The sequence below is a fragment of the Branchiostoma lanceolatum genome, chromosome 2, assembly GCF_035083965.1.
Source record: "Branchiostoma lanceolatum isolate klBraLanc5 chromosome 2, klBraLanc5.hap2, whole genome shotgun sequence".
NCBI lineage: Eukaryota > Metazoa > Chordata > Leptocardii > Amphioxiformes > Branchiostomatidae > Branchiostoma > Branchiostoma lanceolatum.
The window spans coordinates 8,946,056-8,972,158 of record NC_089723.1 but is presented as its reverse complement, the minus strand read 5'-3'; the positions used below and the strand labels follow the sequence as shown (position 1 = coordinate 8,972,158).

At 41.2% G+C, this 26,103-nt stretch overlaps 2 protein-coding genes across 4 annotated transcripts; both read right to left on the bottom strand.

The window, feature by feature from the left end:
• Nucleotides 1-68: 68 nt before the first annotated feature.
• Nucleotides 69-17,411, bottom strand: LOC136427381 (focadhesin-like). 3 transcript variants are annotated; one of them, XM_066416209.1, is made up of 20 exons: nt 16,996-17,411; nt 15,575-15,662; nt 14,803-15,002; nt 13,453-13,707; nt 12,788-12,892; nt 12,247-12,348; nt 10,466-10,590; nt 9,199-9,384; nt 8,785-8,860; nt 8,559-8,609; nt 8,245-8,328; nt 7,837-7,966; nt 6,333-6,521; nt 5,056-5,177; nt 4,520-4,612; nt 4,013-4,101; nt 3,711-3,752; nt 3,070-3,295; nt 2,351-2,568; nt 71-951 (listed from the first exon to the last, which is right to left on the bottom strand). In XM_066416209.1, the coding sequence occupies exons 1-20, from the start codon at nt 17,326-17,328 to the stop codon at nt 870-872; spliced, it is 2,796 nt and encodes a 931-aa protein (XP_066272306.1). In that variant the 5' UTR covers nt 17,329-17,411; the 3' UTR covers nt 71-869. The 3 variants fall into 3 exon arrangements, with proteins under 3 accessions (XP_066272308.1, XP_066272306.1, XP_066272307.1); XM_066416210.1 differs by lacking the exon at nt 16,996-17,411 and adding an exon at nt 16,768-16,970; XM_066416211.1 differs by lacking the exons at nt 12,788-12,892; nt 13,453-13,707; nt 14,803-15,002; nt 15,575-15,662; nt 16,996-17,411 and adding an exon at nt 12,684-12,781 and having other exon boundaries at nt 69-951.
• A 44-nt stretch (nt 17,412-17,455) lies between these two features.
• Nucleotides 17,456-22,639, bottom strand: LOC136427380 (focadhesin-like). The gene is made up of 7 exons (XM_066416208.1): nt 22,429-22,639; nt 21,956-22,027; nt 21,043-21,197; nt 20,021-20,122; nt 19,338-19,439; nt 18,147-18,339; nt 17,456-17,657 (listed from the first exon to the last, which is right to left on the bottom strand). The coding sequence occupies exons 1-7, from the start codon at nt 22,480-22,482 to the stop codon at nt 17,538-17,540; spliced, it is 798 nt and encodes a 265-aa protein (XP_066272305.1). The 5' UTR covers nt 22,483-22,639; the 3' UTR covers nt 17,456-17,537.
• Nucleotides 22,640-26,103: the final 3,464 nt, after the last annotated feature.

Here is a 26,103-nt window from a genome sequence, read left to right as displayed (position 1 = left end):
CGGCCGAACTCAAACACGGTTCGAAATGTTCCACTACAGAGCAATTCGGGGGGCGCAAGGTCTATTCCACTGGCCAATCATATATATCTCAGGTGTACGTAACGTTATATGTACAAAATTGTTTTATAGGCCATGATTTGGATTGTATTACATTCTAAATGTTTCAATCAAATGGTTTGGAAGGTCTCCTCCACGAACATGTGCCGCGCCGAGTCCTACTAGCGCTCTTTTGACGGAGGTGTTCCAAATAGAACAGGGGGTTCTATATGTTCGATATGGTGTTCGAAGGGAACGGTCGTTACGTCACAGGTGTTGGATTTCGCAGGAGACAACGAGCTGCGTGTGTGAGATCGGGTTATGAGTTTTACGGCATTACGCGCGGCTCAAAACAACAGACTTGATCTTTGGAGTAATCAAATATTCTTCATTATAGCTTTCTTATCAAAATTGTCCGGGGCTATTTTGCATAGATTTTGATTTTTTTAAACTGGGGCGAATTTTTAACAAAATATGACCCAAAAATAGTGGTTTCTGATGTTTTTGACCCAAAAAAATAATTTAATCGTCATTTTAAACAAAATAGCCTCGGACAAAAATGATTTGTATGAGGTTAGCTCTCTTCTTGTAAAATATCATAATGAAAGTTGGTGTTACCGCCTGCGCGCGTAAACCCATGAAATACACAGCTATTTTTAACCAAAATGTGTATTTCTAACCCAAAATCTAGCTGTAGAAAAACTTAAGTATAATTTATTCAATGCGTTTTAAGTAGTTCTAAAACTGTGTGAAGTTTCATCGTGGTGCGACAAGGCTATCGAAAGTTACAGGATATGTATTGATATGTATGGAATAATACTTCCTGGGCCGCCTTAACCCAACTGAGCCAGAGTCTTCATCAGCAGCAGGGCTCCCTCCCTGCCGGTGACATCGCTGAAGTGTTCATCGTACAGCCTGTGTGGAGAAAAGAGACATTCAGGACTTCGGGATGAAGTGAAGACAGACACACAAGATTTGCCGTGGCCGACGAACGATCTTTCTTCCACACTCACATAAAAGGAAAGGAAAGTGATCTCGAACCAACTGTTTAGCCCAAATGAACTCAATGAACAGATAAGCTAATCTTCTACTGGTCGTGACAGAGAAGATAGACACTATAAACACTGTACCAGGAAAATTTCCCTAGCTCTTTTCAACAAGCACAATGAACAGTGGACCACGGCTTAATGTCCCGTCCTAAGGACTGCGACCCTTTCCAGTAGCGCGAGTGTCGGATGACCGACCTAGCCGGGATCGAACCCGGGGCAAGGCCGCTAACCACTGGACTAAGCACGCTACTCTCTCCTCCATACTCCTTTCGTCCAACTGTCCTGTCTTACCTATTGTGTGACCCTTTTTATCTGTCAATCAATCAATCAATCAATCAATCATTCGCAGGCATCAGTGTCTGATGCATGGCGGCTGCGGACATGCATAGGGCTCGCCAGGCTGGTCTGCTCTCGGCATAGACCCTCCAGTCATTACTGGTGACCCCCAGCCCCTGGAGCGTGTCCTGACTAAATGTTAGATCCAGAATCTTCACCAGATTTCTTTGACAGGTTAAAGTGTATGAGACAACAATGACATCAAAATTAAAAGACTTCCTGAAATTACATTTATTAGACACACACCCTTCGGACGTTATTGAACATCAATCGATCAATACATCATACCTCAAGCTTTTGATTCTTCCCACCAGGTAATTACATTATAATGATCAGTAACTTTACTCTCCCGATGACGTCACAATGAACATGGCAGCCGGTTTGCGGCTCAGAAAGAACATTCCTTTGAGAAGCAAACATTCTGAATGATACTATTCCTATTACAGATAATAAGAAAATGTCAACTTGTATTTTCGTTGGTGTCATAAACACTTTTATGTTGCAGTTTTCAAGATGCATCAACCCTTCAAACTATCTTCTGCCTTATCTTGTCTCAGGTGGGTTTGTCAGCAGTCTTAGGAATTCAGATGGTTTATCTAAGATTTGCAAACAAATGGCATAAATGCTGTAATTCACTTTATCTTCACAGTTAGTAGCAAAATTTCAGTGTAAGGAAACTGGACATTGAACTTTATCTTCTCGGTGGGGGCAAGTGATTTACAGAATGGATGTGTGAAGGAATCATAATCATATAAAGTTAACGTTACGGTAGTTAGAACAAGTTTTTCATGGTGATGATGAGTTTACAGTACAGAGTTGACCGTGAAAACAGTGACAGAAAGTTACAGTCTGTGAAAGAGACAAGAATTACTGTCAGTAACAGTATGTGCTACATTACAAGTCAAAATAAATTGTACGCTATACTACACCTGGCCAGCACCATCCCCAGCCCCACTCCATGGCAGAACACCACCGCGGAGGATTCGTCTGCCTGCGGTTGCCCTGGCAACCCGGAGACCAGGATGCGGATCATGTGGCGGATGCGCTCCACGTTGTTTGTGACGAGAACAGGGATGAGCTGAGAGAAGGCCAGACTGCTGCAGGCACGGGCTAACATGCTGCATGATGGGGCTCCACCCTGGGACTTCTGCAAAACAAACAAAACTGCCTATGAAGAATACTCAGGGGACTGATAAACATTGGTCTTTGTGGACAGGTGGTCTCTACAGGCAGGATCTTTTAAGCCTTGTGTCATCAGGAAAAATTATCTAACTAAAGGAACCACCAAAAAGTGGTCAGGTGGTCCTTAATATGTAGTCTGAGGTGGTCACCTGACAGTGTACAGGTCTTGGATCGTGCAAAAGAGACAGAAAAACCTATGACTGACTGACTGACTGACTGACTGACTGACTGACTGACTGACTGACTGACTGACTGACTCACTGACTGACTGACTCACTCACTCACTCACTCACTCACTCAATCACACACTCAATCACTCAATCAAGCTATGTCCTAATTGATAAAGCCATATCCTTGATAGCATTTACATGGCAAACTTAAAATGTTACTTGTTTTGGCTATACTTTTGTAATTTCTTTTAATGTATGTTTCCTCAAATCTGTAGATTAGATTTTCATAACCCTACCTGTTGGAACAGGCCCAGTGTCCTTCCCTTTGGCTTGTACTTCGAGTCAGCCACACACATCAGGAGATCGGTGAGCATGCCCAGCCAGTGGGGGCAGCTGTTGTGCTCCGACGCCTCCTGTTGGATCCTGGTCGCCTCTGCACCTAGACTGGCCATGTACCTCATCACTGTGCCGGCCAAACCTGCCACCGCCAGCACTGAGTTAGCCTGGGCTGTGGGATTGCCTCTGTAGGATAAAAGATTACAAAAATTACAGGTTTGCTTAGCAAACCTTTGTTGGATCTGTTGGCATGTATGGTGGCCACCATCTTGAATTGTGATGTCACAGGGTCGCCATGCTATTTTATTGGGAGGGGTGCTTTTTTGGGTCACTAGCATTCTCTCTATTTTTAACAAATTGGCACACAACTATCATACAATCAACTTATTATAATAATAAATAAAAAGAAAAATTCAATACCAATTTATATTTATAAAAAGACACTGTAATTGCTAAACTAACATAGCAAACCTGAAGTATGTGGCACAAATACCTAACTCTAGTTTTGTTGGGCTTCTTACTGTTATGAATTCACATGACTGTGAACTCCAAGACAAGATCTGACCCCCCATGCAAATTGGTAGATTAGATGTTAACTTACACTGATGCAGTCTTTATGATGTCAACAAGCTTGTCCCTGACCCTGAGGAATGAAAAAAAAAACATAAAAAAAGTTTACTACACAATGAAATGATAATCAGTTCAACCCTGGTTCATCGGCTATACAATACAAGCAAACAAACAGACAAATTTAAAGAGAATAAATCTTCACTTCCTTTTTAAATCCTCACTTGTAAAGATTCCGAAAACTGCCAAGGGGGTTAATCTGTAATGACACGTTTCTAGGCAAATTCACAGACAAACACAACTACCCCCTGAAAACTGAAAGAGCTGAGTTCTCACCACAGCCAGGCGACGTCCTGTTTGTACTTGACCTCCTCCTCTGTGTCAGTCTGGTGTTTCTTCTGCATCTCCAGTTCTGCCCTTCGGCCCTGAACAACATGATTCATATTACCAGACATAATCATTAGCATTTAGCAATAGTGGTGTAAGGATACTTAGTACACATACTTGGATTGGACAATTGTACAGGATATCAGCATGTAAGGAAATCAGCATGTAAAACAAGAGTGCGATTCACATTCAATTTTGGCTAACATAGATCCCATTCATATAAGGCTTCTCGAATCTGGATTCATCAAGGCACAGGATTGATTACAATTTGATCCACTGAATCCACTTCCTGAGTTGGACTTGGTGAACCAAGCTTAAGACCCTTCCCCAGAGCCGGATTCAGACCACTCGTACCTGGTTTTGTGAATCTGGATCAATTCTGTGCCAGGGTTAATCCTGATTCATGAAGCCTGGTATGAACAGGTTTATATAAATAGTCTCATCTCTTAGTCTCACCTCTAGAACTGCATGGTAGACTCTGTCCATGAAAGCAGCCCATGCCTGGGGGAGGGGCAGCAGACGGGACCACTCTGTGTGCTGGAAGGGGACCTGAAGCAACAAGTACATTGCATGTGAATTCTGAGACTGACAATGTCCAATGTGATTCTAGATAACTTTATGACCATTGTGATCATGTTTTAAATCGCTGTAGACTGAATATGACAAGATTGCCATGATACAGTTCTCTGTTACTATGTACATGTAACAAGTGAAACATACATGCATGGTGATGCCTACTAAGTATTTATTTACTAGACATAACCAATTGCAGAATGTGCTTCTTAAGACTACCAGTAGAGTGCAGTTCATGATGATAATAACATATCCAGGCAACAACAATATAGCAATGAGTTTTATTTGGTACTCACAGTTTTATAGACTAGCAGGGACCTGAGATTCAGCCCTGAATTGCTCAGACATCCATGATATATAAACAAACTTTACTGAGACATGTAAAATCATTCCTTTTACACCTCATGTAAAATACATACCTCATTAAGAAGAGTCTGGAACATCTTTTGGTACATTCTGCCCCTGGTCACCACATGTCTCCTGACAGGAGCGCCACTACCGTCTAGTTGTACTGGGTAGTCATAGCAACACAGCAGTCCAGCTAACGGGGATACAAAACAATGATTTCAGTTTTCATCTTGATCAACATGTCTCCCCAAAAAAGGAATTCAGGGATTCTGTCAATCAGATTCAGCAAAGGGTAAAAACGAGGCCTGTTACGTTTTTTCTTGCTACAAGATAGATTTATATCTGTATCTGTATAGTATATTACCTAACCTTAAGCGTAACACCAGCTTTGTAGGTACAAATAATTATTGGCGTTTTATTACACTGTCGATTGGACAACCTGTCACACCTAGCCTTTGCACATCTAGCTGCAAGCATTGCTGAGAGCTATCTAATGAAGATGCCCCTACAGTACTTGTGGCAAGTAAGTTCCACCATAGTTCTGGGAAAAACAAATAATAATACACAAATCTTTCATGGTTGCAGGATTAGTCAGTAGAGAGACTATATAGTATATATATGGCATCCGTCGGTCAGTATTGACCATGATAAAATCCTTATTCACATCAACCCTACAGCATTGACTATGGCTAAACAGCCCTATGCAAGAATTACACATAGGTCATATCTAGTCTCTACCAGACTAACTACGCCGGCTATTGGGAGAATATTTGCCCGGGTTTCACTTGCAGGCTCTGTTACAGGCGAAATGTGATCTCCTACACGGGTGAAATGTGATCTTCACCGTGGACTGACTCTACTGGCTAATTATTCCTTTTTCTGCCAAATTCTACGATTCATACGCCCGTAAGAGGGCCTGCTGGAGGCTAGAGACAGAGACTATAGAAACATCAAGAAAATTCAAGAATATTCTTCTTAGCGAAATCAAATTTAAGAAAAAATGGGCACATGGCAAGAAAAAAAATCTTATGGGTAGATTCTATAAAATACTCCATTTGACCAAACAAGAAATGAATCTTGTGTGAAGAATGAAAAAGAAAGTTTTACTTAAACTTCCAGAAGATTCTTGTAGGTGAGCTTTATACTAGAACTACTTTCTTCACTTAAGAAAAACAAGAATAAAACTCTTCATGCAAGGATTAACATACATAGATTTTGCTGAGTGTTTCTTGATTTTTCTCGAACTTTCTTAAATTTATGTAAGAAAACCTTCCTCCCCTTAAGAAAAAACAAGAAAACAAGAAAAATAAGACAAAACATTTTTGGTAGTGTAGTAAGAGAAATATACCTGCCAGCCCCTGCTGCATCCCAGGCTGTTTGTTCCTCTCATACTGCCTCAGCATGAATGCTGGGATACCTGCGACTGCTCGGTTCTGGGCACCTCTGCCTGCCTGCCCCTTCCCCGCAGAGTGGTACACCCCTCGTGGCATGTTGGCCATTTCATGCTGGACCAAAGAACTCAGGAACTTTTCAAAATCTGAAAAAAATTGACTTGGTAAACAGTAGGTCTACAGTCTTATATCCTTTATTAAGGTAGTAGGGCAGTAAATCATGAAACAACTGTATCCAGACTGAATGGAGTTTAAACTGTAAACGCCAACACAATAAATTGGACTTACCCAAATTTTCGACTGATCAGCTACAGTCTTTGTCAAGGAAGGAGCAATCCACTGCTTCTGTGATGTCACGTTATGCAGATGAGACACTTGACTCGGTGAGCAGTGGATCATATGTTGCAGAAAGTCTATGGCGCCCCCCGTCTCTGTTTAGGGATGGTTGTAAAGCCCGGTTGTAAAGCTGAGGGGGCGCCATAGACTTTCTGCAACATATGATCCACTGCTCACCAAGTCACGTGTCTCATCTGCATAACGTGACGTCACAGAAGCAGTGGATTGTTCACTCCTTGACAAAGACTGTAGCTGATCAGTCGAAAATTTGGGTAAGTCCAATTGACTGTGTTGGTGTTTACAGTTTAAACACCATTCAGAATGACTTCTACCAATTGAACACAGATTAACTTTCATGTTAACTGTGTCCAGAGTATGCAATTGGAAGGCAGAGCCCAACCCTCTCCTTCCATTGCCTTTTACCTCCCCTACCAAGGTCAGGTACCCATTTTTACACCTGGATGGAGTGACGAGAGTCGTGTTGAGTGCCTTTCCCAAGAGCACTACGTCCAGCTGGGAATCAAACCTGTGACTTCTTTATCTCGTGCCTGCTGGCCCAGCAACATGGCCATTCAATGCCTAGAGTTGATCCTTGATAGAATCAAAATGTTATGCCCCTAATTTCTAAATTTGATGCTAAAACATTAATGGCATTCAATGTTATGTAAAGTTTTACTATAATAATAGTACAAGGCTCTCTCCAGGACCCGTCCTGGGATGGTAATTTGTTTGTTGGGACTACAAAAATTTCCCACTGTCAGTACAAAAAATCTGAACTTCATGCCTTATTGACATAAAACTGATAGAAAGTGTATTTTTGTAAGCTGGAAATGACCAAAATTAACAACATGGACTCCCAATCAATGACTGGGATGAAAAAATTAAAAACTAGAGAGTCTGATAGCCTTGCTATAGTAATATGATAATAGAAATGTTTATTGCAAGTTCTTGCCCGTATACGTAGGCTAATTGCAAGTACATGTAACATGAAAAGGATCCATAGACAAACAGTATAGCATGTGACTACTCTAGTCTAACCAATTCTACTCTAATTCTAACTTATTGGGTTCTTTTTTCGAGACAGTGGAGGCGGATATGATTTCTTAACAAGAAGTAGGATCTTACTCTCCAAGACTTTAATGTTGTCCACCATCATCATGAGTTTTGTGTAAGAAGATCCTGGGATTGTCATCTCCTCCTCCTCCTGTTCCTCATCTCCATCCTCTTTCTCCGGTGTTTTCTTCTCAGGACGCACCTTAATGAAATAAACAAAATTAGCTTCAACAACAGATTGAAGAATTGTTAAGCTTAATAAGTTTACTGTTACAAATTATGTAACAATAATTGCTAGGATTGTCTAACTAGACTTTTCATCCTTGCAGAAGGCAGATGTCTGGTCTTACATTTCTTACCGTACAAAACTGGACGTGTGCTCTTCCAGTTCTTACCATACAAACCTGGTGGTTATGCCTAAAGGTGGTTAACTGGTTATGCAAAAGAAACAAACAAAAAATACAAAGATATAAGACCCACTGGTTCTGGAAGATGTGCAACTCTGAAGCACTCTGGACTGTACTGAGACAAGGCAGCAAATGCAGCACCAGCAACCACAGGGCTCTGTAGATGAAAGAATCAGAAACTTTTTAGATCTGTTACAGTTAACTTTAAACGTTAACCCTAATATGCATCTTCATCAAGTCTTTTTGTTAATTTTCTGCTAATACTATTTGCACAATGTTAGCAAATTATAAACATTTCCAATATCTTTACAATTTGTTATAATATGATTTAACATTATCGTGAAAGTATTAAATATGTTTCAGTACAATTATTTCTTGCTGATTTACCTTGCTTTTGATCAGCTGCCATAGGAGAAAAGTAATCTGTTCCTGAAATTTCTGCAAAGAGACAAAATGCTGTTAATGGACAGAATTTATAATCAGTTCTCATATTTAGTAGGCCTACTGCCTATCCTTGGGCATAGGCCATTAGTTCTAGCAATTCTGGAGTCTGCATGTTCATGTTAGATTTTAAACCATCATTTTAGGTTAACAACAAGAATTCAAGGGTTACCACATATTCTGGTGTGTTGACGGCAAGAGCAGGTACAAGGGAGAACAGCTCACAGACATGACTTAGGACCAGGGGTCTAGAAAATGGAACAAAGTTGGGACACTTTGTACATTGTTGTAAAATTCAATGGCATCTGATGAAACCTGCAAGGCTTGTCAGGCATATATAAATGAATGAATGAATGAAAGTTTATCATTGTGTATTGTGACAATGTTGCCCACCCCATATGGGTTTATAAGCATGATTAGAACAATACATAGATTACATGAAAAATAAGATTGCACCATAACTATAATAACTCAAAACAAATGATGCAGCGGTAGTAAACAATTAATATTATCTTTGAAAAACTATCTATTTTTCCAAAGCAACAACATGTATATCAGCTATTGTGGAGCTATTCTACAAACCCACCTCTGGTCTGCCTGTAGTTTGGAGGCCAGGACTGACCAGGCCGTCCTAACGTCCACCACCTCGGCCTGACACAGGGCCGTGAGCCCCTCTAGGGCCAGACTGGCCGGCACGGCCTCCAGCTCCGACGTACAGTCATTCAGGATCTGTGACAGGACAGGCAACAAGTCTGCACCATGCTGGTGGGCCCTGGAGAGAAATTATTTGTAAGAACAAGATACTGTAATTCTTGAAATTTTTGAGGTGGTTTTACGTTCACGATTTTTTCCGGTGATCCTTTCATCGCAAACTTGAAACCACTTATGTTTCCATTACTGTACAGTATGTGACTACAGCACTATTGCAAATTTGACCTATTGCAAATATTCCAGTTTCTCCTTACTGCAAAATTAAATCACTGAGAACTTAAACTAAACTCCAGAAGGCGGTATTATTTTCCACTAGATTATGTATCAATTAATACATAATCAGCCGACTTTGTACATCATTCTGCTTGTGGTGAATTACACAAGGTGTGTTTTTTAAAACAATATGATACTCACTAAACCCCTGCAGACCCTACCAGTGTATTCCCTATGCGTAAACATACATTTTTAAACATTGATATTTTCGGCGCAAATGAGGGTGGTTAAGCACAATAAGAAGGCCAATTGTTAATAAGATATAAAAGAACACATAGCAAGACGAGTTTTTCTTAACCACCCTGACATTCTTTTTGTAATCTAACTTTTGTCAGGCATTGTCAGGCACATCTTTAAAAAACATAGGCTGAGGGTCACCTGGGGAATTTGGTAGTCGAATACTGAATGCTTTTGGATGTGCACGGGACTAGTGGGTACTTTATCGTATACTGTAAAAAAATATCCATTTCTACTTCCTAAAATTACCATCCATTGGAAAATAACTCCCCCCTCTGGGGTTTAGGACTCCTTTAAAGGTATTTACATGTAGAACTACGTTATCTGATTTTACTATTTCGTACTAGCTTCCCCTTCAATTTCAGTACCTGTGTCTTTAATAATAGTAAACCCTTCAATTTCAAAGTGACAATTTTTCCTGATTGCTCCCCCATCTTTTCAAATGAAAGGAATTCATTTAGAATATTGTATATAATAGTAAATGTCTCATACTGGCACCCTGTCCTGAACAGCTAGGTCTATCATCTTCTGCCACAGTGGCTGAGATTTAGTTACTTTACGCAATGTTTTGCCAAACATGTTTTTACTGTTTTCACACACAGCAAACAGGAGAAAAATAATGTTTTCTGCACCTTAGCTTACAAATGTCCCTGACAGAGGCTGCCTTGGCCATGTTCATCTCCAGGATCTGTGCAGGGGGCTGATTGGCAGGCAGCTCAGACAGCAACAACTTCTGCAGATGAGGAAAGCTGCGATCCTACACAAGGAGTACATACACCATGAAAGTTGGTGAATTACATTACAGAATAATTATTTAAACTATTTTGCCATCTCAAAAATTGAACTTGATTTCCAATAACTTTATAACCATTGCTGACATTGCACGTGCATGAAGCCACATGTTCAGAGCATTTAGGTAACACAGATTACTGAAGAGGGCTGAGTGATTCAGTTTACATTTCTGGTGAGTCGAATTTTTTTAGTTGGCAAATAGTTTAAGTTCTTCATAAGGAAATGAATTCAACATGCCTGAAACTTCTCTTCTGGTTATATCCAAAATGTCACTTTACATTTTATGCCTGAAAAAAAAAGACAGCTAAAAAGGTTTAAATCCTTCCTAACTTTATGGTGTATAGGGGCAGTGCCCATCTCCATTCCTATAACCCTAGAGCCACACAGGCCACTGCAGTAGGGGCTAGTCCACAGGTAATGGTGTGTATTCAACTTACTAAACATACTCTTTCTTATAAATGCTGAGTACTAAGAAATAAGACAGCAAAAACTAAAAAAACGATTCCAATTTTCCATTCACTTCAAGAAGTATAACAGAACCAAGCAAGAGAGACTATGAATTTCACTACAGGATATATGTGTTTATGTCATACCTGGGCCTGATACGGGTGTTCCGGACCGTGTGATAACTATCACACGAGGTTCTACACTAATGTATCACACAGGCTTTCATAGAATATTTTGAATGCATTTCGAGTGTGCCGGTTGCGCCGCCGTCAAAAATTTGAATACCGGATTCGGAGGTTGGAATCAATGTTGTTACAGTTTTTTGTTCAAGGACACAAAACTCCCTCAACTTTTGGCCCATTCTGCATTGAAATGTGTGTTTTCTTGGGTGGCTATGACATAAATAAAATACAACACGTCGTATTCCGCATCACCCTCGGTCCCAGCCCTCCCCCGGGCGATCCTACCCACGGTCGGGCTAGTACTTTGGGTGATATGGAACACTCTGTGTTGCATTCTATATATATATGTAGTAACATGTAACAAACCTGTTGTTCCCAGAGTGATGTCAGGAGTCTTAGAGACACAGCCCTGAGGTGGGGATGGGCTCCTACAGGATATATGTGTATATATGTAGTAACATGTAACAAACCTGTTGTTCCCAGAGTGATGTCAGGAGTCTCAGAGACACAGCCCTGAGGTGAGGATGGGCTCCTACAGGATATATGTGTATATATGTAGTAACATGTAACAAACCTGTTGTTCCCAGAGTGATGTCAGGAGTCTCAGAGACACAGCCCTGAGGTGGGGATGGGCTCCTACAGGATATATGTGTATATATGTAGTAACATGTAACAAACCTGTTGTTCCCAGAGTGATGTCAGGAGTCTCAGAGACACAGCCCTGAGGTGGGGATGGGCTCCTACAGGATATATTGTGTATATATGTAGTAACATGTAACAAACCTGTTGTTCCCAGAGTGATGTCAGGAGTCTCAGAGACACAGCCCTGAGGTGGGGATGGGCTCCTACAGGATATATGTGTATATATGTAGTAACATGTAACAAACCTGTTGTTCCCAGAGTGATGTCAGGAGTCTCAGAGACACAGCCCTGAGGTGGGGATGGGCTCCTACAGGATATATTGTGTATATATGTAGTAACATGTAACAAACCTGTTGTTCCCAGAGTGATGTCAGGAGTCTCAGAGACACAGCCCTGAGGTGAGGATGGGCTCCAAGCACCTGGAGAGTCTTCAGGATTGGAGGAATGCACACCTGAAAAATGTCGTCATTGCATGATACATGTGTTAGAGTCAGACCTACCCAGAAGTCACGTCATACATATGACTGCCAACACTAATCCTATGAAACGTTGATGAAGGTTAGACATCCAGTTAGAACACTGCATTACACAAAATGAATAAAGAAACTAGATGACGTTTTAGAGAATTTACCCAGTTGTTTGATTTCTTTTGTGTCACATAAACCTATGAAAGTTTGAAGTGTACATGAAACAGAGCAGAAAAATTCATGTTTTGCCTTCATCTCGAATACTGAACATTTATTCTCAAAGTGTATAATACTTTGTGTAGGTAATGCCTCTTTTATACCTTGTGTGTGGCCATTCTGGGTGCAGTGTACAGCAGTTTCATGCCTCTTTACCTTGTGTGTGGCCATTCTGGGTGCAGTGTACAGCAGTTTCATGCCTCTTTACCTTGTGTGTGGCCATCCTTGGTGCAGTGTACAGCAGTTTCATGTGGAGTTCAGCATCAGTCTCCTTCCCTAGTCTGTACAGCAACAGGGACAGCATGTAGGGGGCCTGGAACCATCATACATACATGACATTGTACATTGACGGAGGTTAGACATCCAGGTAATAAGATACACAATATAGGTACTCAAGCAACTAAATAGATTTTCCATAATATATTCAACTCTTTGAGTTACTTATTGTGTATCAATTTCATATGGCTCATTTTTCTAGCTAGCAAATAAATTACTGAAAACATTTACAATTCAGTTGTATACTGTTTTTCACACTATCTTCACGGTAGCAAAATTTCAAGGTGAAAGGAAAATAGACATTTTTACTGAACTTCACGGTGGCAGCAAATGCACAAAAAGTTGGTGATGTTGTAGGGAAGGAGGAGAAGTAGTAGGATATCGTATTATACTAAGCGCTTGTTGATGTAGAGAGATGGGGAGGGGGGCAAAAGACGAATGCTTTTTCATTGTGATGATAAGTTCACGGTATAGAGGTGACTGTGAAAACTGTGAACATAAAGTTACAGTGAAAGAAACAAGAATTACAGTAAAGTTATGCTGCTTATGAAAATATCAAGAGGACTATATGCTTCTGTATAGATTGAGATGAAATACCTTTGTTACATCAGTCTGAGCTAGTGCTGTGAGCACCTCCAAGGCTGGATAGAGCACATCTGTGTGGGGACTGAGCACTAGAGATGACACAACCAAAACAACATGGTCTGGAACTGTGCTGCACTCCCTCAGTCCTGATTGGACAGCCTTCAGCCAATCAGAAGCAGCATTAGGGTCTCTTTGGAGGTGGGTGACCAATAGGGCGGTAGATGACATCAGATTGAACCAGGGGTCAACGACCTTTTGACATTCAACCTGCAAAGGGAAAGAGTAATGATCATATACTTATTACAAGCTTAGTGCTGTCAACAATTGGCAAAGCATACCTAAGCATATGTGTATTGAATGGCATTCAGCATCATGGACAGACCACAGAGTAGGTGGGAATAGCATTCAGCAGCAAGGACAGAAACCCATGTTGGTGTGAATGGCATTCAGCACCAGGTTAAGAGTCTTGTGTGAGTGTAAATGGCATTCAGCACCAAGGACAGGCATGCCTGTTATGTGAATAGCATCTAATACCAGTGACAGTCAACTTTCTCAGTGTGAATGGCATTCAGCACCAAGGAAGGACACTTATGTTTGTGTGAATGGGATTCAGCACCAAGGACAGACAATATGTGTTAGTGTGAATGGCATTCAGCACTAGGACAGACACTTATGTTAGTGTCAATGGCATTCAGCACCAAGGAGAGACACTTATGTTAGTGTGAATGGCATTCAGCACCAAGGACAGACAATATGTGTTAGTGTGAATGGCATTCAGCACCAAGGAGAGACACTTATGTTAGTGTGAATGGCATTCAGCACCAAGGAGAGACACTTATGTTAGTGTGAATGGCATTCAGCACCAAGGACAGACACATGTGTTAGTGTGAATGGCATTCTCGACTAAGGACAGACACTTCTGTTAGTGTGAATGGCATTCAGCACCAAGGACAGACACTTATGCTAGTGTGAATGGCATTCAGCACTAAGGACAGACACATGTGTTGGTGTCAATGACATTCAGCAACAGGGACAGACAATTTTGTTAGTGTGAATAGTTTCTAATACCAGGGACTGCCGACTCTGTCGGTGTGAATGACATTCAGCACCAAGGACAGGCACCTGCATCAATGTGAATGTCATTCAGCACCAGGGACAGTTTCCTATGTCACAGTGGATGTCATTCAGCACTAAGGACAGATACCAATGTTAGTGTGAATGGCATTCAGCACTAAGGACAGGCCATGACAAGACCACACATAGGCTTAGTGCTTGTCAAAATCTATAACAAGAAGGCATGTTTTTAATGAATGAAGATGAAATTCTAACTGGTTGGAAAGGGATGATAGAATCAGTTCTAACCTGTTCTGTTGACGTACTAGTTTCTTTTCTGATGGTTTCCTCAACACGACTGAAAAGTTCTCTTGCTATACTTTGCACCTTTCCAGTTTCCTTTGTTCCTACTGACGCTCCTATTGTCCCAGCTACACACTGTAGCAGAGGGAAGAGAAGAACTCGGACTATCCCTGCATCAGTAGTGTCAGGGTTGGTGACACTCATGGCTGGAGGGAAAATAGAAACCATTTGAGTGAAAGTTCAGGCACTGTATGAAATTCAAACGATTAATCTGCGGAGTTGCATGTTCTACTAACTACCTTTTGTTAAAATATTTCATGTACTGAAACCAAAAAACAACATCACTGCCATGTATGTATTCCAGCACTAGGGAATATGTGACGTCGCGGTGTCGTAGTGGCAGGGTATTTGGCCCCAGAACCCAGAGATACCAGGTTCGAATCTGGGGTTCCCTGATTTGTCCCGTTGGCGTTGTGCCCTTGGGAAAGGCACTTTATACGACTTTCCCCACTTTACTCAGGTGAAAATGAGTACCTAGCTTAGGTTAGGGACGTCCCTCGGATAGGACGTTAAATGGAGGTCCCGTGTTTGAGGAGAGCCACACCTCAAGCACGTTAAAGAACCCAACACACTTATCAAAAAGAGTAGGGGTCCCTTCTCGGTGTGTGTGGATCATATAAATCTGTCCGGATATGCAGCTTGTACTCTTCAGTACAAACCTGGTGTGTTACGCCTTGATGCGGTTTACCGGGTATGCAATACAAACAAAATTCCTTACCTATTTCAAGCAGAGTCTTTACATGTGTTGCAGGTGCCTTCAGTAGCAGACAGCTGAGAATGACAAAAGAAACATCTCCTGGCAAAACCTGAAAAACAGTACAAAAATTTCAGCACCGGTATCTGCTATATTGCCTGAAAGTTGTACATACCAATACAGGAACAAATACAAATGTGGATATAAATCAACTGGTCTAGAAAAAACAATTCGTTCAAATGAAGTGTTGCAAGTTGCTTGGAACTTTAACATCTAGCTGTGACAAATTAAAGCATTTCATAGCAGCTGAACAGTTTAGGCTTTGTATTCTACTAACGTTACATGTTGGGATAATGATGACAATTAGGTTATTTTTTGCCTCTATTTCTATTTATACAGCCGGTATAACTGCCCTTTGGTGTAACATACTAGCTTTGCAGGCAGCTGGTTATATTACACTGTGGCACTGTGTGGCGCGATCAGTAGGGTGTTTCGCCCAGAACCGAGAGATCCCAGGTTCGAAACCTCTGCTATGCCCCAATGTTGTGCCCTTGGGAAAGGCACTTTACACGAATTTCCTCACTCCACCCAGGTGTGAATGGGTACCTGGCTTTGGTTGGGGAAGGTCGTATTGAGGTCACCTGCTGGCGACAAATGGCAGCTGCCCAGACCCTTCCGACAGTTCTACAATGTGCAAGTGTGGGGCAAATATGCATCTGTTGTGTATTATGTGATTGTGAACCCTGCAGCAATTCAGCACTGGCTGCCATTGCACGGGTAATTTCTGACCAATAAACCATTATTATTATTATCATACACATATTTCCCATGTCCTATGCCCAGCAGTAGGGTTTGGGTTGGCGTTAGGAAGGGCATCCAGCCGTAAAAACTCTTGCTACAAAAAAGACTTGCACTTGATGAGGAGTTCTGGGGCTTCGATTCCCCATCCATGTGTAAAAGCACGTCTAACCCCCATATGATGGGGAATAAAAAGACATAAAATTGGAGAGAGAGAGAGAGAGAGAGAGAGAGAGAGAGAGAGAGAGAGAGAGAGAGAGAGAGAGAGAGAGACAGAGAGAGAGAGAGAGAGAGAGAGAACAACCTTTGCACATCTAGCTGCAAGCATTGTTTAAAACTATCTAGTGAGGATGCCTATACTGTGTTTGTAGATAACAACTTCCAAATTTGACATTTAGCTCTAAACACATATCATGTACCTCAGGTTCATCATCTGCTATCTTGAGAACAGTGTCCAATATTGATGTGACATCACTGCCCTGTACCAGTAGAGTGTGTGTCAGGACATTTAGCTCTAAACACATATTATGTACCTCAGGTTCATCATCTGCTATCTTGAGAACAGTGTCCAATATTGATGTGACATCACTGCCCTGTACCAGTAGAGTGTGTGTCAGGACATTTAGCTCTAGACACATATTATGTACCTCAGGTTCATCATCTGCTATCTTGAGAACAGTGTCCAATATTGAGGTGACATCACTGCCCTGTACCAGTAGAGTGTGTGTCAGGACATTTAGCTCTAGACACATATTATGTACCTCAGGTTCATCATCTGCTATCTTGAGAACAGTGTCCAATATTGAGGTGACATCACTGCCCTGTACCAGTAGAGTGTGTGTCAGGACATTTAGCTCTAGACACATATTATGTACCTCAGGTTCATCATCTGCTATCTTGAGAACAGTGTCCAATATTGAAGTGACATCACTGCCCTGTACCAGTAGAGTGTGTGTCAGGACATTTAGCTCTAAACACATATTATGTACCTCAGGTTCATCATCTGCTATCTTGAGAACAGTGCCCAATATTGAGGTGACATCACTGCCCTGTACCAGTAGAGCGTGTGTCAGGACATTTAGCTCTAAACACATGTTATGTACCTCAGGTTCATCATCTGCAATCTTGAGAACAGTGTCCAATATTGATGTGATATCACTGCCCTGTACCAGTAGAGTGTGTGTCAGGACTAGGAGATACAGGCAACTGTTGTCTTCTCTTGTACAAACTCTCCCTCGTGTCTCAGCAGATGGGTGACCAGGTCTTCCACCTGTAACAGACCCTCCTGTAGTGTTGAACTGGGCTCAAGCTGAAAAATGAAAATGTTGAACAGTTACAACATCCAGATAGAATGTAACTTGACAGTTCATCTGGGTCAGTAGAAGACATTCTGGATCAGAGTTGAACTACAAATAATAATCTCCAATGTTACACAAAACATTGGACTTTTGTGAAATCATGTTATGCAGATAGAACATGTTGCAGAAAGTCTATGTCGCATACTACAGTGCACCCCCCCAACTAACAAAATCCCCCCACCCCCCACACATAATGTGACATCACAGAAGCAGTGGATTGCTCATTCATTCAATGGCAAAGACTGGAGTTGTTTAATCAAAAATTTGGTCCAGATAGAGTGTTGTTAACAGAAAGTGACATTTGCAACATCAAAATGACAAAAAAGATAAAAGGCTGTGCACCAATCCTCCCTGGACGAGATGCCCCACTGGCGTTTTGTCCAGTATGATTAAGATTAAGATTAAGGCTATAATGTCACAACAGTGAAGCTGAAACTTACCTGTATTGATGGTAAGAGTCCAACCAAGAAGCTAACAATGCCCTGTGCCTGTGACACCTCTGCACTGTTGGATATCTGTAGCAGTCTTCTCCACAGCCCAAGTCTGAGCTGACTGTACTGTACCGAGTGGGAGGGCTCAAGGAACACATACTTCAGGAAGGGTTCCAGCATGGCCAGTACATAGGCTTGGATCCTACAAACAAGACATACAGTCAACTTCCTTGAGGGCTATTGTATGTTACATTCTTTCTGCAAACAAATCTAATGTTGTCTTTTTCACTCTATTTCTTGGGATGTACTGTGGAAATCTCCTTCCTTGGCCACTAAAGAACCCAAACTTATAAGCATGCAATGGAAGATATTGCATAATATATATCCAACCAGAATATTATTGCATAAGATCAGAATTGTAGAAAATAATAAGTGTATTTTTTGCGATACTATAGAATATATAGAGCACCTTTTCTTTGATTGTAAAATTGTTTAACCATTATGGGATTATGTGGAAAGTTTGTTTAGTCATTCTATATCTCTCACTGTACATCACATCATTTTTGGATACAACTTACATATGTTAAACAAGTTTCGGTACAACAATGAACTGCTGTTAGTTGCAAAATTATCTATTACTTTGCAATGTCAGCTTCGAACTCATTATATCTAGATTTGGACACCATCTTGATAGTTTTGCTAGAAAATTAATATAAGCCACACATTGTACAATGTTCTGTGACATTTAATAAAGTGCCGTGACCAACACGGAATCAGAAAAAAAATCTAAATGTTGTCTTCCTCAGAACTGTAGTAGTCTACACTTATGAAGGTTAGACACCCAGATAAACAATATCTATATACAGACAAATCAATCTTTACAACTGGATAAGATGAAAAGATTTTTGTGGTACTCTACTTTCAGACATAAAGATAACATGACATAAAAAGATTTGTAGTGATCTCTTACATAATACACATCCGGTATTCTAGCACATAACAATGGGCCCGAGATGCTATTGATTAATATATCATGATCTAGAACTAGTAGAAGCTGTGCTGCTGATAGTTCTAGACCTGTTTGCCGTCTTGACACCAGCAGCACTTTAGACTCTCCTGGTAGTGTTTCGAAGTCGAAGATGACTGTCAGTGTTCTCATTCACTTTCACTAGTCAAACATCACAAGTGAACATCACCAACCTGTGATCCCCCAGGTTGAACAGGTAGCTGACCTGCTCCAACAACAGTGGCCAGCTGTCAGCTCGGTTCACAACAATGGTGATGAATGGGTGGGGAGGGGTCCTGAAATACACCAGGGGGTGCACATAAACACCAATTTGTAAGGTGCAATCTGTTATATGTGCTACTGTTGGTTGTACATTTGGTATTTTGTGAATATTTTCCGATTGTTTGAGTGTGCTCTTTTGTACTTTGAATTTTAAGACTACATAATTCAGCCGGTTTACTTTAAAAAAGGTAACATCGGCTGCAATGCTGTTTTAATTTCTGTATGTGTCAATTCCTGAATAAACCATTTATACATGAAAATACATTGAAATTTTAAGCCTTAAAACATAAAAGTTCACAAAGAAGGAAAGCATGACGGTAGACTGGGTGTTGCGACTGAAAGTTGGGGTCCATTTAAGTTAGGATTTACTGGTAATTGACTTTGGTGAGAGGACAGATCCAGAAAATGTACTGTACATTGCAACCGTACCCATTATTCTATTTCTTGTACCTCTTCTCTTTGGGGTAGGAAATGAAGAGACTGCAACATAGAGCACATATAGAACACAATTGGAAAGTCCATTAGCTGATTTCTAGTTGCTTTCATAGTCTGGGTGGGTACATGAAGTACTAATACCAATCATGCTACAATTTACCTCATCTGAAATGGACAGCTGTAGCTGCCCTCCTTCTTCAGACAGCCAAGCACCTGGCATACCAGCAAGTCTGAGACAGCTTTCAGAACAGCTGTTAGATTCCTGTAAAAATAAACACAACTTAGGTAGAGGCACAACAAATCATGTACAACCAATCATGCACAGCGTCTATTACATGTATAGCTATATGTGGCATGCATTCAGAAGACCCATGTAAGCTCTACCCCAAATGAAATTGACATGAACTGCAATAGAACATTTTCCCTAAACATGTTCCTTGTCAGATGCCTGCTTTCTCGGAACTGATTACATGGTTATCAACCTTGAAATCAACTACAAGTATGCCAACTGTGCTGTCGCCATACTAAGTATCTCAATCATACATATTTAGGCATGGCAATAGAAAATCAGATACATTATGTACTTTCACAGAGCAGTTAGACCCTGTTCATACTAGGATTATGGATCAATCCCTGTGCATGGGTGAATCCCGATTTGCGAATCCTGATTTAGGGACAACTTGCACAAACAGACAAAATGCACGGCTATATATTCTGTATCTGTATCTATGTAGCCAGTATAACTGTCCTTTTGCATAACACACCAGCTTGGCAGGCGTGCAGAACAGGTACAGCAGCAGCAGCTGGTTATATTACACTGCAACCTGTCTAATCTTTGCACATCTAACCGCAAGTGTTCTTTAAAACTAGCTAGCAAGACTATACTTGGAGGCAACGATTTCCACTCTATGATTATAGCTCTTGGGAAATATATATATATATATATATATATATATATATGCCTGCCTACCTGCCTACGTGCTCAGGCCAGTAACTGGCCCCTTGCTTTCCAGGAGGATCCTCCATGTAGTCCTGTCCCTTACCCTAGCCTCTCTCTCTCTCTCTCTCTCTCTATATATATATATATATATATATATATATATATATAGAGAGAGAGAGAGAGAGAGAGAGAGAGAGAGAGAGAGAGAGAGAGAGAGAGAGATGAAAAAGCAAACAGCATACCTCCCAGAGGGCACAATATTCAGTAGCCCATTAAGGACATATTCCCACTCTGCATGTCTCTGGTACACCAGTGTTACCAGGGCCTCACAGCAGGCAGAGTTGACTACAGGGTCAGCATCAGTACTCTTATCCCACAGGAGGGACAGTTCTGCTATCTGTATTTGAAAACAAACAAGTTTATTGTTACAACTTTTGTTTCTTTGTCATTGACTTTCAATGCTGCCTCTCCCCCTGTTGCTTAAGCCCCCCTCTCACTGGACCCGCGGTACGCTGGCGGTGTCGCTGCGTCCTAAACTGGATTTGTGTTACCTTGACTTTATAATCATTCAAAACTTACAAGTATGACCAAAAAGACAACAAAACACACTAAGCTTAAAAATATTTGTTTTTTGTCTATGAAATTCGTAGAGTGCTTTGTCAATTCAATCGACCGCAGCGCCGCCGCCAGCGTGCCACGGGTCCAGTGAGAGGGGGGCTTAAGTATTAAACATTTGTCAGTGGTAAATAGCTCTAGCCTGGAGTCCAGCCTTGTTAGCTTTGGCCCACTCACAACGTCCGCTAGCGGCCAACAGCTAGCAACGGCATGCGGATACTGGTAGTGGGCCAAAGCTAACAAGGCTGGACTCCAGGCTGAAACAGCTCTAATGTTGCAATGAAACAGCCTTGAAAGACAATGATACAAATACTCTCATTGTAACATAAGGGTCAATTTTACTTTCATTCAATTCGCTTTCACAATTTTTACAACAATTCAATCTCGTAGAAACCTGATTCTTTATGTCATTTTCAAAATCTTTTCTAGCAATATTTACTTCTTATTTCAACAAATGTGATATAACATTACAGGTAATTAGGAAAACCTGTTGCAGGATATTTGATTAGAATAATAAAACCAATTCCAAGAGTCAGTTACCTTTGGTGTGCTTGCAGTGATCGCAGTTTTCCCCTTTTTTGTAACCACCTGCTGGTACAACCTGGCCACAGCCTGCATTCAGACAGTATCACAACAATGACATCATATTTGTTCTCTTTCCATTCAACAACATTATGATATTGACAATCATATATTTCTCATCTGCAAACAAGTAACAGCATTTCCTCGTTGTCGTTTTATAAAGGTTTGCTTCTATTTCCTGATATGAATCAGTTTTGCTTGGCTAGGCATTCGTCAGTGAATGTTGCAAATTATAATATTTGTTGTTGTTGTGGTTGTTGTTATTGTTAAGTCTGTTATATCGCTAGACGTGGTCTCTTGGTGCTGGGTTACGCTTGGTTGATTGTCTCAAGGTATTTAACTCTTGATGACTTGTGCTTGCGTGCTGCTGGAAGTGTTGTTATATTTGTCAGGTTGCACAAAACTAAGAAAGGGGGAGGGGTGCACCTTACCTGGTTCTGTATGGATGGATTCGCAAAATCCAGCCTCTTCCTCAAGTCCTCCATAGCTAAAAGAAATACGTTCTTCCCTTCTTCTTCTCTGCTTAGGAACAAACTAGCTATTTCATGATCGTCCACTCCACACGTTCCATCCCAGGACAGGACAGCTGATGACCACAACACGTTTCCGCGTTTTCTGATGACCTCCGGTGACCCGAATTCTTACCCTGATTACCCATATCTTGTTTCCTGATGACCTCCGGTGACCCGGAATTCTTGCCCTGATTACCCATATCTTGTCAAAGTCGCTGGTACTTTTAATATTGGCTTTAACGAGCTATTAAAACTGCATAAAATATCTATAATAGTTGGATAGCTGCTGTTATATGGAGGCGTAACATTTTACACGTTTATAGTAGCATATTAGATGTTGTATTGCTAGCTTTTGATCAAGGACTTGGTTTGTGTGTGTGTTCAAATAGTGTTCATCAACAATGACACATGCTTGTGTCTGGACAACGAAATTTTTCTTTGTCGTGCTACAGCATGATTGGTCTTTATCAAGAAATGAAGAAACTCACAAGTCATGGACAGCCTCTGTTACAGGTTTCTTAAAGTATCCTCTGTTAAAATCACTATAATGATGAACAAGTTCTGCAATTATCTATAATCATTCAAGCCTCATAATCATGGATCAAAAGCGTCGCCTGGCAATCCTATCTAAAACTACAATTATCTATCATCATAGCATCCACCATAGAGACTTTGTTCCCATGGATAAAAAGCGTGGCCTTGCAATGTTTACGAGAACTGCAGTAGTTTTGTGTCAACGAGTCAACTGATGCGCATTTTGCACAGTGAACGCTTTAGAAACATGCTATACTATACCGAAGTTTCCCCATATAATTTCGGGCCCGTTTTTAAGCAAACTTTGTACAACAAACATAATCATCATGATTACATATATTAGTAATTGTAATGTCTTTGTAATGTTCCCCATGTTCCTTATCAATATATTGCTTTGTTAAGCGATGTTAAATATTCCGAACCGGCTGCATGCCGTGTTAACTGGGACGTCCTTAGCGGACTTCAATTTGGTTATCTGGCCGCAGAAATCAAAATATAGAAATATGATTTGTAAGGGTCGATGTTTTCTGACACTAGAGGGGTGCATACTTCGTGCAAATGTCTTTGAATAATGGTTATCGTGGTGCATTGTTAGCAGTGTCATTGGTGGCATAAGCAATTTATCTATCATATTCTTGATCCATTCCATGATGTTTTGTCCATCTTCATAAAAAGAGCCCGTCATTAGGCCACAGCGAGTAAATTTTATGGATGACATCAGCGCATGCATTGATTTTCGCCTGATTTTGAAATAAGAAATAAGAATTTTTTTAAACCTTTGCCAATGTTCAATATGCCGAAAACGGGGCAATGTGTTTCAAAGGTCTGTCAGTTCCATTGCAAAAACGTTATAGATGCCGTAAAGATTGCATTTGCATGTAGGAATGGTGAAAAATCGGTACAAATGCGTTAATTGTACAATTATTGTGTATGCCTCCAACTTACAGGAGGACACAGTGCAGTCCTCATACCAAACTTTTAATTTGAATTAGTCTGTAATTGCTGTACCATTATAATCAACAACGTGTAATCCGATGTGTTTTTCCTGATCATGAATAAAGTGAAGGACTAACAAATCCGATAACAGGGTCAGATGAAGTAACTAATGTTATGCGGTTGGAGTAGACCATTGTCTAGCTGTCTGGCTGTTGAAGACAAAATATAAAGACGGGGATTTTTGAGGCACGAAAATTCATGCAGACAGTCAGGCCAGCAATAGCGGAAAGAATTTCAGTTCAGACGAAGTGAGCAGAGCCAGCATTATGTAGTCACAGTCAGATTTACTTGCTCTGGCCTTCTGGTTGATTCGTCAGGATCAAACTCGTTGAGCTTACATGTTGCGCTCCCAACTTTAAGTGATTACACTCGCGTTCTGAGCTGACTATCTCCAAGGCAATGTTCTCACTGATTCCCTTGCTTGGCTTTCTTTACTCAGTTTTAAACTCGTCCTTTGCTTCTGTCGCAAGCCTTTCCGTGAAACTCCGAAGACTGTTCACGTTTTTCAGTGTTAAAGTATTGCAGTTTTAGTAAACATTGCCAGGCGTCGCTTTTGATCCATGACATGACTCTTCGTTGAGAGTATATAGTTGCGGTTGTAGCAAGGATTGCTACGTGGCGTGTTTGATCCATGAACAAAAAGGTGTCATGGCAGTACACATTTCAACAAGGTTTAAAGGTGTCCAATGCTTGAGAATTTCTAACCGTTATCATCTAGCACAGGACCAAATAAGTCCAGTTGACCACACCACAAAGAATCGATCTGTCCTTGGTGCTGAACGTTATTTTGATAGTACAAACAACAGCTCCTATAAAATGCAAAATAAACTCACGCGAGCGCACACATAAACATTTCTGTACTTGATGCTGAACACCACACCTGCAAGACGCGCAGACGCACGTCTCCTTGGTGTTGAACACCAGTTTTATTTATTTACCACACCTGCAAGACACACAGACACACCTGTCCTTTTGGCTGAACTCGATTCAAACACACGAAACGATGATGAACACCACACCTGCTTTCCCCGGACATCTTTTCTAACATGCCTGGCGACATTTATACCTGTCAGCGAGAGAAGCTGTCAGTGGCAGCGTCATACACTGACTTTCGTAACACGACCCGAAGACGTACGGACATTCATAGTACTGTCACTACTGTCGTCTATATGAGGGGGAACCGTGGAAAAGGTAGAAAACATTATCTAAACTACGCACAAAAAGTTCGGAAACTTAACTTTGGTCGATCATATTTCCGTTATTGTTTTACCGATTTCAATGTATTACATATCATTTAAAAGCTTTTGTGATTTCCTTTCCAATGATACCAAACTTATTGTGATTGCAAGTTCATAAAACGAGCATCAGGCCTGCTAAAGTGAGTGGGTCGAAGAAATAAATTGCCCAGATTACCTTACTATAGTCAAACATGCTATTCCGTACATATTCTTCTGTTGATATTGAATTCTGTACGAGGGTATTGTGAAAAATCAACAAGAATAAACAAGACATATTCATGAAAGCTTTATTCTTTATCAAAACCAACAATCTGTGTCTTAGTAACGGGTTAGCAAGGAGTCTTAGTAACGGGTGGCCCAACCACGCGCTGTCATTACAGCATGGCACCTCCTCCTCATACTCGTCACCAGTCGCGCAATGCGATGCTGTGGGATAGCGTCCCATTCCTCCACCAGCAGTCGTCCTAGGTCAGCTAGCGTTGTTCTCTCGGTCACTCTTGCACGGACAGCTCGCCCAAGCTGATCCCATAGATGTTCGATGGGGTCCAGGTCCGGGCTCTTAGAGGGCCACTCCGTCCTCTCTACACCTGCATGCTGGAGATGGTCTGCGATTATCCCTCCCGGTGTGGGCGGGCGTTATCATCTTGCAGCAAGGCAGTCGGCCCCATGTTATGAAGGAATGAGATGGCCACTGGATCAAGTACTGTGTCACGATATCTTTCTGCATTGAGGGTTCCTGGTACAATGACAAATCTTGTCTTTCCCCTGGAGGTAATGCCTCCCCATACCATGACGCTGCCACCACCAAATGCTGTGGTGTAAACAA